We start from the raw sequence: 15,146 nt of genomic DNA, 5'->3' as shown, positions 1-15,146 counted from the left end.
CCTGTGTCTGTGTGTGTCAGTGCCTCTGTCTGTGTCTGTGTCCCTGTGTCTGTGTGTGTCGGTGCCTCTGTCTGTGTCTGTGTGTGTCGGTGCCTCTGTCTGTGTCTGTGTCCCTGTGTCTGTGTGCCTGTGTCTGTGTGTGTCAGTGCCTCTGTCTGTGTCTGTGTGCCTGTGTCTGTGTGTGTCAGTGCCTCTGTCTGTGTCTGTGTCCCTGTGTCTGTGTGTGTCAGTGCCTCTGTCTGTGTCTGTGTCCCTGTGTCTGTGTGTGTCAGTGCCTCTGTCTGTGTCTGTGTGTCTGTGTCTGTGTGTGTCGGTGCCTCTGTCTGTGTCTGTGTCCCTGTGTCTGTGTGCCTGTGTCTGTGTGTGTCAGTGCCTCTGTCTGTGTCTGTGTGCCTGTGTCTGTGTGTGTCAGTGCCTCTGTCTGTGTCTGTGTCCCTGTGTCTGTGTGGAGTGACTGGGTGAGGGCATATTTCTTCATCCTTTTGTACTTTGTTGGGCCGAGTCTGACTCTCATTACTGCGTCCATTCTCTCTCCTTCGGCCGGAGTGGATACATTTCAGCCCTGGAGGGTGTAATGTATGTGTTTCCGATGGGAGGGATGATCAGGCTGAACTGATGTGACAGGTCCTGAGATGGAAGAACTTTTCAGCACTGACCACCCATTCTGCTTCCTGTCTGTAATTTGCCCACATCGCTTTTCTGTCCCTCTCTAATTCTCATCGATGAACGGTTCCATCTGTGAACTTTCATGGATTCCAAATTTCTGTAGGTTGCCACAATCTCAATATTACTTCCTCACCTTGCCCACCTCATGTACACCCCCCTCCCCCATTGATGTCTTAGTTTCAAGGTTTCTTAATTTATATCTTTCCCTCCTTTACTCCGTCCCTCCTAATCTCTCTCATTCTAAATTCAGATCTGCGTTACAGACTGGAATCTAATTGAGGGGTTCGGGTGGTTTATATACAGAATAACAGGTACCTGGGAGTGAGTTACAGACTGGAATCTAATTGAGGGGTTCGGGTGGTTTATATACAGAATAACAGATACCTGGGAGTGAGTTACAGACTGGAATCTAATTGAGGGGTTCGGGTGGTTTATATACAGAATAACAGGTACCTGGGAGTGAGTTACAGACTGGAATCTAATTGAGGGGTTCGGGTGGTTTATATACAGAATAACAGGTACCTGGGAGTGCGTTACAGACTGGAATCTAATTGAGGGGTTCGGGTGGTTTATATACAGAATAACAGGTACCTGGGAGTGAGTTACAGACTGGAATCTAATTGAGGGGTTCGGGTGGTTTATATACAGAATAACAGGTACCTGGGAGTGAGTTACAGACTGGAATCTAATTGAGGGGTTCGGGTGGTTTATATACAGAATAACAGGTACCTGGGAGTGCGTTACAGACTGGAATCTAATTGAGGGGTTCGGGTGGTTTATATACAGAATAACAGGTACCTGGGAGTGAGTTACAGACTGGAATCTAATTGAGGGGTTCGGGTGGTTTATATACAGAATAACAGATACCTGGGAGTGAGTTACAGACTGGAATCTAATTGAGGGGTTCGGGTGGTTTATATACAGAATAACAGGTACCTGGGAGTGAGTTACAGACTGGAATCTAATTGAGGGGTTCGGGTGGTTTATATACAGAATAACAGGTACCTGGGAGTGCGTTACAGACTGGAATCTAATTGAGGGGTTCGGGTGGTTTATATACAGAATAACAGGTACCTGGGAGTGAGTTACAGACTGGAATCTAATTGAGGGGTTCGGGTGGTTTATATACAGAATAACAGGTACCTGGGAGTGAGTTACAGACTGGAATCTAATTGAGGGGTTCGGGTGGTTTATATACAGAATAACAGGTACCTGGGAGTGCGTTACAGACTGGAATCTAATTGAGGGGTTCGGGTGGTTTATATACAGAATAACAGGTACCTGGGAGTGAGTTACAGACTGGAATCTAATTGAGGGGTTCGGGTGGTTTATATACAGAATAACAGATACCTGGGAGTGAGTTACAGACTGGAATCTAATTGAGGGGTTCGGGTGGTTTATATACAGAATAACAGGTACCTGGGAGTGAGTTACAGACTGGAATCTAATTGAGGGGTTCGGGTGGTTTATATACAGAATAACAGGTACCTGGGAGTGCGTTACAGACTGGAATCTAATTGAGGGGTTCGGGTGGTTTATATACAGAATAACAGGTACCTGGGAGTGAGTTACAGACTGGAATCTAATTGAGGGGTTCGGGTGGTTTATATACAGAATAACAGGTACCTGGGAGTGAGTTACAGACTGGAATCTAATTGAGGGGTTCGGATGGTTTATATACAGAATAACAGGTACCTGGGAGTGCGTTACAGACTGGAATCTAATTGAGGGGTTCGGGTGGTTTATATACAGAATAACAGGTACCTGGGAGTGCGTTACAGACTGGAATCTAATTGAGGGGTTCGGGTGGTTTATATACAGAATAACAGGTACCTGGGAGTGAGTTACAGACTGGAATCTAATTGAGGGGTTCGGGTGGTTTATATACAGAATAACAGATACCTGGGAGTGAGTTACAGACTGGAATCTAATTGAGGGGTTCGGGTGGTTTATATACAGAATAACAGGTACCTGGGAGTGAGTTACAGACTGGAATCTAATTGAGGGGTTCGGGTGGTTTATATACAGAATAACAGGTACCTGGGAGTGCGTTACAGACTGGAATCTAATTGAGGGGTTCGGGTGGTTTATATACAGAATAACAGGTACCTGGGAGTGAGTTACAGACTGGAATCTAATTGAGGGGTTCGGGTGGTTTATATACAGAATAACAGGTACCTGGGAGTGAGTTACAGACTGGAATCTAATTGAGGGGTTCGGGTGGTTTATATACAGAATAACAGGTACCTGGGAGTGCGTTACAGACTGGAATCTAATTGAGGGGTTCGGGTGGTTTATATACAGAATAACAGGTACCTGGGAGTGAGTTACAGACTGGAATCTAATTGAGGGGTTCGGGTGGTTTATATACAGAATAACAGATACCTGGGAGTGAGTTACAGACTGGAATCTAATTGAGGGGTTCGGGTGGTTTATATACAGAATAACAGGTACCTGGGAGTGAGTTACAGACTGGAATCTAATTGAGGGGTTCGGGTGGTTTATATACAGAATAACAGGTACCTGGGAGTGCGTTACAGACTGGAATCTAATTGAGGGGTTCGGGTGGTTTATATACAGAATAACAGGTACCTGGGAGTGAGTTACAGACTGGAATCTAATTGAGGGGTTCGGGTGGTTTATATACAGAATAACAGGTACCTGGGAGTGAGTTACAGACTGGAATCTAATTGAGGGGTTCGGGTGGTTTATATACAGAATAACAGGTACCTGGGAGTGCGTTACAGACTGGAATCTAATTGAGGGGTTCGGGTGGTTTATATACAGAATAACAGGTACCTGGGAGTGAGTTACAGACTGGAATCTAATTGAGGGGTTCGGGTGGTTTATATACAGAATAACAGGTACCTGGGAGTGAGTTACAGACTGGAATCTAATTGAGGGGTTCGGGTGGTTTATATACAGAATAACAGATACCTGGGAGTGAGTTACAGACTGGAATCTAATTGAGGGGTTCGGGTGGTTTATATACAGAATAACAGGTACCTGGGAGTGAGTTACAGACTGGAATCTAATTGAGGGGTTCGGATGGTTTATATACAGAATAACAGGTACCTGGGAGTGAGTTACAGACTGGAATCTAATTGAGGGGTTCGGGTGGTTTATATACAGAATAACAGGTACCTGGGAGTGAGTTACAGACTGGAATCTAATTGAGGGGTTCGGGTGGTTTATATACAGAATAACAGGTACCTGGGAGTGAGTTACAGACTGGAATCTAATTGAGGGGTTCGGGTGGTTTATATACAGAATAACAGATACCTGGGAGTGAGTTACAGACTGGAATCTAATTGAGGGGTTCGGGGTGGTTTATATACAGAATAACAGATACCTGGGAGTGAGTTACAGACTGGAATCTAATCGAGGGGTTCGGGGTGGTTTATATACAGAATAACAGATACCTGGGAGTGAGTTACAGACTGGAATCTAATCGAGGGGTTCGGGGTGGTTTATATACAGAATAACAGATACCTGGGAGTGAGTTACAGACTGGAATCTAATCGAGGGGTTCGGGGTGGTTTATATACAGAATAACAGATACCTGGGAGTGAGTTACAGACTGGAATCTAATCGAGGGGTTCGGGGTGGTTTATATACAGAATAACAGATACCTGGGAGTGAGTTACAGACTGGAATCTAATTGAGGGGTTCGGGTGGTTTATATGTAGAATAACAGGTACCTGGGAGTGAGTTACAGACTGGAATCTAATTGAGGGGTTCGGGTGGTTTATATACAGAATAACAGATACCCAGGAATGGGTCACAAACTGAAATCTAATTGAGGGATTCATCTTTAGAATAACACGTAGCTGAGAGTGGTTACAAACTGAAATCTAATCAAGGGGTTCGCAGGGTTTTTTTTCAAGAACAAGTACTTGGGAGTGAGTTAAATATTGGAATCTAATCGAGGGGTTTATATGTAGCCAAACAGATACTTCTGAGTCAATTGCAGACTGTGATTTAAAGACGTTTAGATGATTTATCTACAGAATAAGGGGAGCAGGACTGATTTCCAGCCAGGGATTTCATTGTGTGCTGTTGGTGATTTATACAGAGAATAAGAGATGCTCTAACTAGGAGAGATTGTAAGGCAGTGGTGAATCTGCCGGATGTTTTGTATGGAGCAGATTGCGGAGTTGTGATCATTCCCATCAGTAATGCATGCAGTTTGATTTATCCGTAAGTAATCTGCTTCACCTCTCATAAGACCCAATGACCTCTGCACTTTTCTCCCTCATCAGTGATTTCTGGATTGTCCTTTTGCAGTCAGGATGTGTAATGGTGAAGAAATAATAAAGAAATCAAACATTTTGAATTCATCAGGGAATGGTCCAACTGGAAGGTGGCCACTCAGCCTATTGTGCTTGTACTGGCTCTTTAACAAAGCTATCCCCTCAACTGCTCTTTCTCCAAAGCCCTGGCAACATTCACTATCCTGGCAAATGGACAAGGAATTGCAGAGTGCCCAAATGCCCACAGACATTGAACACAATCAGTCTCTGCCAGAGCAGATAACATAGGAGCTACCTTTGTCCAAGAATAAGCTGTCTCCCTTTTAAGACAGCAATGGGAATAAATTTTGTTCCTTAACTCTCTTCCCCAAAAGGTAGTGGAAGCTGGGTATTTAAATATATTCAAGACTGAGTTCAGAGAAGATTTGCTTGATGTACTCCTGGGATAAAAGGCTTATTTTATGAAGAAAGATCAAACAGGTTAGGCCAATATCCAGTGGGGATTAGAAGACTGAGAGGTGATCTTATTGAGGAGATCTTGAGGAAACTGGGTGGGTTGGATACCGGGAAGATGGTTCCTGTTGTGGGAGATGCTGAAACTTGGGAGCACAGTTTAAGAATAAGGGATGGACTTCTTAAGATTAGAGATGAGGAGAATGTTTTTTCTTTCAGAGGGTGGTTAGACTGTGGAAGTCTCTTCTTCAGAAAGTGGTGGAGTGAATTTAATCAAGGTTGCTAAATTAGACAGATTGTTGATGGACAGGGGACCCGGGGGTTAAGAGTTGGGAAAGCAGAGCTGACACCTCAGGCAGATCAGCTGTGATCTCATTGAATGGTAGGGCAAGCTCGATGGGATGCGTGGCCTCCTGCTGTTCTCATTGACTAGTTGAAGGGACTCATGAATTTAATTGGATGTTCAGTGACAAAAAAGGAAGGAACTGGAGGTTATGTTGATGGAATGAGGTGGTGAGAAGTGGGAGGAGATCCCCTTGGAGTATTACCATCAGCATTGACTGGTTGGGCTGAATGGTCTGTTTCTGTTCTATTCACTTCTGTAGAATTCGTGGATTAAAAAAGATACTTTTATCTTTGAAGTTCAGTATAATAATCTGATACTTCTGTGCACTAATTAGAGTGCTCAACGTTAATGTGCAGTAAATTGGAATGAGTAAAAATAGAATGGAGGAATGGAAACAAATCATTTTAGTTTCGTGTTTTGAATCTGTGTTGCAATTAACTGTCATGCCTTACACAAAAATATAATAGCTGTTTCAAGGTCGATAACGTTGCATATTAAAAAAATAAAATTGTATTTCTCATGATGAATTTTTGCCATGTTGATCGTAAAGAGAAAATTCTGATATTGTGTGCCTATAGCCTGGGGCACACTCACTATTTCAAAAGGCACAGGGAAACCTGGGGGAGTCAGCAGTCGACAGAGTCTCTCGCACTCGGAATGATATCCAGGCTGCCACTGCAAAAGGCATTTCGGTTGCCTCAGTATCACTGATTACTTAATAGCTTTCTTGTCAGCTGTTTAAGTTAATATAAGACAAATGAGCATTTTATGGTAATGCAATATGCCCCATGCCTCTCGATGATGGCAAATACAGTTCAAACAGGCTAATGACCCCAGACTTGGTTCTCTTACAGCTGAACAAAATGATAAAGAGGCAAAAAACACAATAGGAAAATTGATTTTTTTTCTCTCTACATACCATCAAAGAATAGAATATCTATTAGGTTTCCAAGATTGTTCCATACAAATTCTGCAACTCCAAAAGTCCCAGAATATGGACATTCTATCAGAGCTATTCATGGAGAAGTGCACATTAAAGGCTTTCTTGGGCATCGTTGCTCAATGCTTGCATTGAATTTACTTCAGAATTAAGGGAAACAGACCATTTCGCCCACATGGTCCATGATGGTATTGATGTTCCACCAACACCCCTCACCACTTTCTCAACATATCCTTCCATTTCTTCCTTGCTCCTATCCCGATCCCTTTAGTTGTTGCACAAAGAGGCTTCTCGTGTATTCTGAACTGATTTTATTAGTGACTGCTGCATTCAGTCACTTCAAGTGACTTTGTATTGGCCTGGTTTCTCTCACAAATATCCAGCATCTTCTTTATGCTCAACTAAAACATGTCTAACTTAAATTTTCAGCTCTATCATCAGAGTATTACAGTGAGGGGTGTGGGGTATATCAGAGCACTGTTGGGCCGAAGGGCCTGTTTCCACACTGTAGGGAATTTAATCTAACTACAGTGAGAGATGTTGCATTTTTAGAGTGTTACAATGAGGGGTGTGGGGTGTATCAGGGTGTTACAGTGAGGGATGTGGTATATACCAGTGTGTTACAGTGAGGGGTGTGGTATATATCAGTGTGTTACAGTGAGGGGTGTGGTGTATATCAGTGTGTTACAGTGAGGGATGTGGTATATATCAGTGTGTTACAGTGAGGGGTGTGGTGTATATCAGTGTGTTACAGTGAGGGATGTGGTATATACCAGTGTGTTACAGTGAGGGGTGTGGTATATATCAGTGTGTTACAGTGAGGGGTGTGGTGTATATCAGTGTGTTACAGTGAGGGATGTGGTATATACCAGTGTGTTACAGTGAGGGGTGTGGTATATATCAGTGTGTTACAGTGAGGGGTGTGGTGTATATCAGTGTGTTACAGTGAGGGGTGTGGTGTATTTCAGTGTGTTACAGTGAGGGGTGTGGTGTATATCAGTGTGTTACAGTGAGGGGTGTGGTGTATATCAGGGTGTTACAGTGAGGGGTGTGGGGTATATCAGTGTGTTACAGTGAGGGATGTGGTGTATTTCAGTGTGTTACAGTGAGGGGTGTGGTGTATATCAGGGTGTTACAGTGAGGTATATCTGCTCCATTTAAATGTCCAGCCTTCAAGAATTCAAATCGCTTGAGTAGTGTGTTTGCTGGGCTCATGCTTGGACACACTTGACTTTAAGTGACTTTGAAGAGGTGATTAAATAGTAATAATGGGCGTGCAGAGGTACTGCCTGGTGGTAAGTGAGGGGAAGGCTGGCCTTGATTAAAAGGCACAACCTCTACCTCCTATTGCGTGATCCACTATCGTCTTTAGTTACAACCTGACAAACTCCCACTTATGTCTTATTGGTTCATTAATAAAGAGCATTAAGGAGCCTGAATAAATCTTTGAGTAGTTACAATAATGTCTCTTCCTTTCATTTTACAAAGGGAATGTCAGCATCGATTATACAAGCTACTACCTGGGACTCTGGGATTGTATGAGTGAAGAACCTGACGAATTGTCATTTAAACGAGGAGATCTGATTCATGTCCTGAGCAAAGTAAGGCAAAGAATTAATCATTTACTCCACTTGTGAGACGTGAAGCTTTTAGCTCACTCAGAATCTGAGCATTGTTAAACTGACAGTGTGAACATTTGGCTCAATGAGCACTGTACTCTGTGTTGGCAGATTAAGGTTTCAGCTCCCCACTCCCCAGACTGAGCCCAGTATCCAGGCTAACATGCCAGGGCCATACCAATAGAGTACCACACTGACGGATAAGCCAATAAAACAAGAGCCCCGTTTGCTCTCTGAGTTGGATGTAAGTAATCCCAGAGCACAATGTTGATGAAGAGTCAGGGCAGTTATCCTCAGTGATAATTATTCCTTGTTCCAACTTCAAACAGATTATCTGGTTATTCTTCACATTGCTGTTCATGGGATCTTGCTGTGCATGAACTTGTCTTCCCACATTAGAAGAGTGGTCACATTTCAAAAATGATCCCATTGCCTGGACCACATCCCATTTTGGGACATTATTAGACTATGACAGGTGCTATGGGAATGCAAGTCCTTCTGTTTTTGTACATTGATCAGTGGGAGAGCCGTGGTTTTCCAGGGCAGCAGCTCCCTTACCCCCTGGTCTGCTTTTTAAAAATGTATTCATTTTTGCCAGATGTGAGTGTCACTGGCTGGGCCCAGTATTTATTCCCCGTCCCTAGTTGCCCCCTCGTGAAGGTGGGGGTGAGCTGCCTTCTTGAACCGCTGCAGTCCATCTGCTGTAGTTAGACCCACAACGTCCCTCAGGGAGGGAATTCCAGGATTCTGACCCAGAGACAGTGAAGGAACGGCGATGTATTTTCAAGTCAGGATGGTGTGTAGCTCGGAGGGGCACTTGAAGGAGTTTGCGGTTATTGGGTCCTAGGGAGTACAAGGAGGACATTCTGCCCCTCAAGCTTATTCTGTCTCCCCTGCTGACCCGGTCCACGGTGCACCTCTGAGCTGACCTGAGGATGTTGAGGGTGGGATTGAAGGTTGGTTTGGGTGATAAGGAGTAGAAAGAGGTTGGGGAATTTGTATCCGGAGAGAGGCAGGGAGTGGGGAGCTTAAAAATGATCCAACGTCAAATGGGGAAACCTTTTTGATTCTCTGTTCTTTGAAAGCCATGTTGAGTGAGTCAATGACTCTGCTGAGCTCCTCCACTGTGAGTCCAGTATCTAACTCTCCAGAATAGGCAGGCTTTGGTCATAGTCATAGAGTCATACAGCTTGGAAACAGACCATTCAGTCCAACCATATTCCAAAACTAAACCAGTCCCATCTGCCGGTGTTTGGCCCATGTCCCTGGATCTTCCTCAGTGACAGTGTTCTCTCTGGAGTACAACTCTAGGCTGTGTCCTCCTGGAGTTGAGGAGAAAGAGCGATAACCTCATTGAAACATATAAGATTCTTAAGGAGCTTGACTAGGTAGAAGCAGTAAGGCTGGTTCCCCCTGTGGAAAAGTCTAGGAGCACCTCAGAATGAAGGGTCACCCATTTAAAACCAAGATCAGGAGGTTGATTGATGAGGAAAGAACTGTAGATGTCACATACATGGACTTCAGTAAGGCGTTGGATAAGGTTCCCCATGGTAGGCTGATGCAGAAAGTGAAATTGCATGGGGTTCAGCATGTTCCAGCTAGATGGGTAAAGAACTGGCTGGGCAACAGGAGACAGAGTAGGAGTGGAAAGCAGTTTCTCAAAATGAGACCTGTGACCAGTGGTGTTCCGCAGGGATCAGTGCTGGGATCACTGTTGTTTGTGATATATATAAATGATTTGGAGGAAGGTGTATCGGTTGCCTGATTAGCAAATTTGCAGCTGACACCAAGATTGATGGAGTAGCAGATAGTGAAGGGGACTGTCAGAGAATACAGCAGAGTATAGATAAATTGGGGAGTTGGGCAGAGAAACGGCAGATGGAATTCAATCCGGGCAAATACAAGGTTATGCATTTTGCAAGATCCAATTCGAGAACGAATTCTATGGTAAATGGAAAAGTCCTGAGTAAATTGATGTCCAGAGAAGTCTGAGTGTTCAGGTCTATTGTACCCTGAAGGTGGCAACGCAGGTCGATAGAGTGGTCCAGAAGGCATACAGCATGCTTTGCTTCATCGGACAGGGTGTCGAGTACAAGAGTTGGCAGGTCATGTTACAGGTGTATAGGACTTTGGTTCGGCCACATTCAGAATACTGCGTACAGTTCTGGTCACCACATTACCAAAAGGATGTAGATGCTTTGGCGAGTGTACAGAGGAGGTTCATCAGGATGTTGTCTGTAATGGAGGGTACTAGCTATGAAGAGAGGTTGAGTAGATTAGGATTATTTTAATTGGAAAGGAGGTTGAGGGGTGACCTGACTGAGGTCTACAAAATCATGAGAGGAATAGCAAAAAGCTTTATCCCCAGAGTGAGGGATTCACTTACTAGAGGTCATGAGTTCAAGGTGAGAAGGGGAATGTTTATGGAAAGGTCTTCACGCTGGAACATGTTGCCAGCAGAGGTGGTGGATGTAGGAACGATAGCGTTATTGAAGATGTATCTAAACAGAGACATGAATGGGCAGGGGGCAGAGGGATACTGACCCTTAGAAACTAGGCAACAGGTTTAGGTAGAGGATCTGGATTGGCGCAGGCTTGGAGGTCCGAAGGGCCTGTTCCTGTTCTGTAATATTCTTTGTTCTTTATTCTTGAATTTATTTCTCTCAGACGGGAGTGAGTCTGTGGAATGTGAGGTCTATCAAGGCTGGTTGTTACTTTCCAGGCTGAGAGAGACAGGTTTGCAATCAGAAAGGGAATCACGGGTATTGGGGATAAAGCGGGAAATGACAGTTGAGGATTATCAGATCAGCCGTAGCTCAATGGGCTGAATGGCCTCATAGTCCTACCCATCTCTCCAATAACTTATAATCCAATGGATGGAGAACTGGTGAAAAGAGGATTCCTTCTGTCAGTGTATTCATCCCTTTCCGACTTTCCAGAACACTCCATGGTCAGGGGAAGGTTTACCGCACAGAGCTCTGTTGCCTTGTTATGTGCCATTTTCTGTCTGTTTAATGTCTCTGCAGCCATCCTTGATCTGGGATTCAATACCTGCCTGGAGATTGCAGTACAGCATTAGTAATGACAGTGTCCTCACAGTGAGATTATTAAGAAATAATTAGCAATGTAGTACAGTAGCAAGATACCCTTCTGCTGTATAAGTACAGGTTTAATGCAGCCAATGAAGAAATGATGTATGGAGGCAAATGTTTGTTAAATTATCTACTTAAGTATCAGACAGAGAGAGAAAATCCATTCTCTCTTTCTCTGTCCCTGGACTGATTCAACCACAATACCAAACCCCTGAAGGCTGTGAATAATCTCTTGATGAGAGCTGGTGATTTTACCGTCTTAGGCGATTATTCACCAGTTCAACTTCAGGTCACCTGTGCAACACAAAGGCTTGAATTGATTGGTCCATTAGCCTGTGACAGAAGTCTGGCGAAGGAGATACACCATCGTGATTGGTGAGTTTGAGCAAGTACTTGTGTTTCTAACCCATACAAGGAGCCTGACACCGACAATGTATCACATCGAGCGGAGTGAAACACTGCAGTTATTTCTTGATCATTATGCATTAGGAGTGTCTCTCTGTCTCCCTCTCTCTCTGTGCAGCCCATTCTCTGGGAGTTATACATAGATGTTATAAGCTAAAAGGCTTGATTGTGGATTCTGCCTGGGTGTGTATGTGTAGAGACAGTACCTTATCAGCAATTCGTGCTCCATCAGACAATGGGTCAGATATTGGCGAGTTACTGTGCAGCATCAGGCAAATTACCTTCTAATTTTCAGCCAATGACCTGAGAGAGCAAAATCCATGATCTCCACCTTAGACATCTTATCAGTTAATAAGACTTTGCCAAGATGGGACCTGAGACTTTTAGTGTCCTTCTGTGGTTGTATCGGTGCAAGTGTCACACTCAGAGTCTAGGAGGATCTCCCAAGGACCTTGGAGGCAGGAGAAGCCGCGGGTGGAGGGGTCAACTAAGGAGCAACTCATCAGAATTCCAGAAGGAATTGGGATCAACAGGAGACCAGGAACCTTAGAGAAATGAGCACGAGCCGGGGGGAGCTGAGCAAAATGTTAGAAAGACTCCCGATCGCTTGTTCCATGATCCTCCCTTCGGTGAGTGATGGAGGGCTGATCTGGTTCAGGGGCTGAAGTTGGTGAAAGATTTGATGGAGTCGGCGGGAGAATTTGTTTCCTCTCTAAAGCAATGAGAGCACAGCCCTTAAAGTTGGAGCTAAGTTGAAGTTGAGAAGCAGCTCTAAGGTGGCTACAAATCTGCAGTTCCCTCTTTTGATTGAACCTTGTTGGTGGCAGGGATAGAGTGGGTGTGGAGTTGAGATCCAGGCCATGGTCTGAGGGGCTGACTGGGAGGAGGAGTTAGAGAGGAGGCCTTTTTCTTCAATGTCAGGAAGAACCTGGAAGGAGGTGAACCAGGAATTCAGGGGCTCCAGTTTGGTGGGACCCTGTGATTGAGGCAGGAGGAATCCAGATGTTCGAGGAGTAATGAGGGGGGAGAGTACATCAGATGTTCATCAATAGTGAATATAAAGATTAGGAAAATTCCGAGTCATGACACAGGCACTGGCACTTGAAGAGAAACGGGAATCGGTGTGACAGAGGAACATGTCACTAAAAGCTTGTTTATTAATTAAACAGCACTATGCTTGATGCAAGGGAAATCCAAATCTGGTGAAAGACTCTGCTTCTAAACTCTTGCCAATCCAACCTCTGACCGTATGCAGAAATAGCACTGACCCTAAAAGCGTCACCCTGAATGTAGGAACAGAAAGTGTCCATTTAGCCCTTCAGTGCTTAGGCCTGAATTACAGGCCTGGTTCCCACCTGCCATTGTAGTGATGAGACGTGGGAGCAGTGCTCAGGATGGTTTGGTGGCCAGTTCTGATTGGGTACATTTCTGGAGTTTTCTCCAATTGTACCACCGGCTGTTGGCCGTCCAGTTCCGATCAGGGCTGGGTCCCCACCTTCCAATAGCCAAGAGAAAAGAGAAGCTTGCATTTTTTTTCTGATGTGACTTTCACATTCTCGTTATCCCACAGCACCTTGTTCCCAGGCTAGTCAGATTGCAGAGGAGCTGCTGCTGCTGTGAACATTAGAGTTCTGGGGTTTTGCACAGCAAGCCCCCACATTCAGAAAGCTGATAATGACCCAGTTAACTGCTTAATAATGTTGATTAGGATGAAAATGTTGTTTGGGATATTGGGAACAGGTCCCTGATCATCTTAATCAAGCAGGATGGGCCTGTGTTTAATATCTCACCGCACCTCTGACAGTGTGATACTCCCTCAACACTGCACTGCTCAGGCATCTGGGGTAGTGCTTGAACTCCCAACTTTTTCATTCTGAGGTTTGAGGTGCTGTCTATTGAGAGTTCTCCCGGAGATTAATCATCCGTTTCTGGGGACTCCAGGACAGACTTTGAAAACTGGGAACTCAAAGACGGAACAAGTTCAGAGACTGAAGCAGTCCATGTCCAAATGCAACAAGATCTGGGCAATATCCAGGCTTGGGCTGGAAAGTGGCAGGTAACATTCATGCCCCACAAATGCCAGGCTCTGACCATCACCAACAAAAGATACTCGAACAGTTACCCTGCGACATTCAATGACAATGCCATCACTGAATCCCTCCCATTCAACATCCTGGGGATTAGCATTGACTAGACTCTACTGGGAGAGAGTCAGATGCTGGAGATTAGAGTCGAGAGTGTGGTGCTGGAAAAGCACAGCAGGTGAGGCAGCTTCTGAGAGCAGGAGAATCGATGTTTCGGGCATAAACCCTTCATCATTCATCTCTGATGAAGGTGTGTAATGGAATACTCCCCATTCACCTGGACAGCTCCGACAACACTCAAGAAACTTGACACTATCCAGGACAAAGCAGCCACTTGATTGACACCACATCCACAGACATCCCCTCCCTCCACCAATGGCGCTCAGTAACAGCAGTGTGTACTATTGACAAGATGCACTGCAGAAATTCACCCAAGATCCTCACTCACCTCCTTTCAAACTCAGCAGATACATGGTAACACTACCCCATACAAGTTCCCCTCCAAGCCACTCCCCACCCTGACTTGGAAATATATCGCCGTTCCTTCACTCGCTAGGTCAGAATCCTGGAATTCCCCCCTTAAGGGCATTGTGGGTCGACCTAATAGCACATGCACTGCAGGGGTTCAAGAAGAGAGTTCACCCCCACCTTCCCAAGGGGCAACTAGGGAAGGGCAATAAATGCTGGGTCCAGACAGCGAATAAAACAAATGTGAAGCTCTCCAACTCTTGCTGGACTGGTGTCAGTGTGGACTGAAAATCAAAGCTTCTTTATCAGCTCAGAGCGATCTCGCAGTGAGGATGTGTATCCGTGATGTAAATGTCCTTTAGGCGAGTCTAGAGGGACAGGACCATTGCCCACCCCTCCCAATACGAGACCGACAGCAGTCTACCTCTGACAGGCCATGCATTATACGGCACTTTGTGGGATCTTGCCATGCACTATATAAAATACCTTCTGGATCAGCCACTGATTCTAATTCATTTTAATATTGGACTGAGGCTGAGAGGTGTGATGGTGCTCTCACTGTCACTCTCTTTCTCTCTCTCTATCTCTCTCTCTCTCTCTATCAAAGTCTTCTTGTTCACAGCTGTTCAGTGAATGAGAGTTCAAACTAAGTGCGAGCATAATTCCGTGACTGAATAAGCCTCACTGTCTGCTGTGATTGCGGTAAATGTCTGTGCCCCTGGTTTCTCGCCCATAAACTATTGTCAGGAAAGGGGTCCGGCGTGTGTTCTGGGGATGCTATGTCCTCCCTCGCTGAGCTCATATACGCAATGCAGCAGCA

The 15,146-nt window shown here is 44.9% G+C and overlaps 1 protein-coding gene and 1 long non-coding RNA gene across 3 annotated transcripts in view; one reads left to right on the top strand and one right to left on the bottom strand.

Moving 5' to 3' along the window:
• skap1 (src kinase associated phosphoprotein 1) overlaps window positions 1-15,146 on the top strand; it is a 702,970-nt gene that overhangs the window by 638,483 nt on the left and 49,341 nt on the right. The window contains exon 11 of the mRNA XM_072561244.1: window positions 8,147-8,259. Within this exon, the coding sequence (XP_072417345.1) occupies window positions 8,147-8,259 (113 nt within the window). The remainder of the gene's footprint in view (window positions 1-8,146; window positions 8,260-15,146) is intronic.
• LOC140465657 (uncharacterized) overlaps window positions 8,756-15,146 on the bottom strand; it is a 107,285-nt gene continuing 100,894 nt past the window's right edge. For both annotated transcript variants that reach the window (XR_011955133.1, XR_011955134.1), the window contains exon 3: window positions 8,756-11,328. This is a non-coding gene — a long non-coding RNA (uncharacterized lncRNA). The remainder of the gene's footprint in view (window positions 11,329-15,146) is intronic.

The sequence above is a fragment of the Chiloscyllium punctatum genome, chromosome 42, assembly GCF_047496795.1.
Source record: "Chiloscyllium punctatum isolate Juve2018m chromosome 42, sChiPun1.3, whole genome shotgun sequence".
In the NCBI taxonomy this organism is placed as follows: Eukaryota; Metazoa; Chordata; class Chondrichthyes; order Orectolobiformes; family Hemiscylliidae; genus Chiloscyllium; species Chiloscyllium punctatum.
The sequence above is the reverse complement of the archived record's forward strand: the minus strand, read 5'-3'. Positions and strand labels throughout refer to the sequence as shown.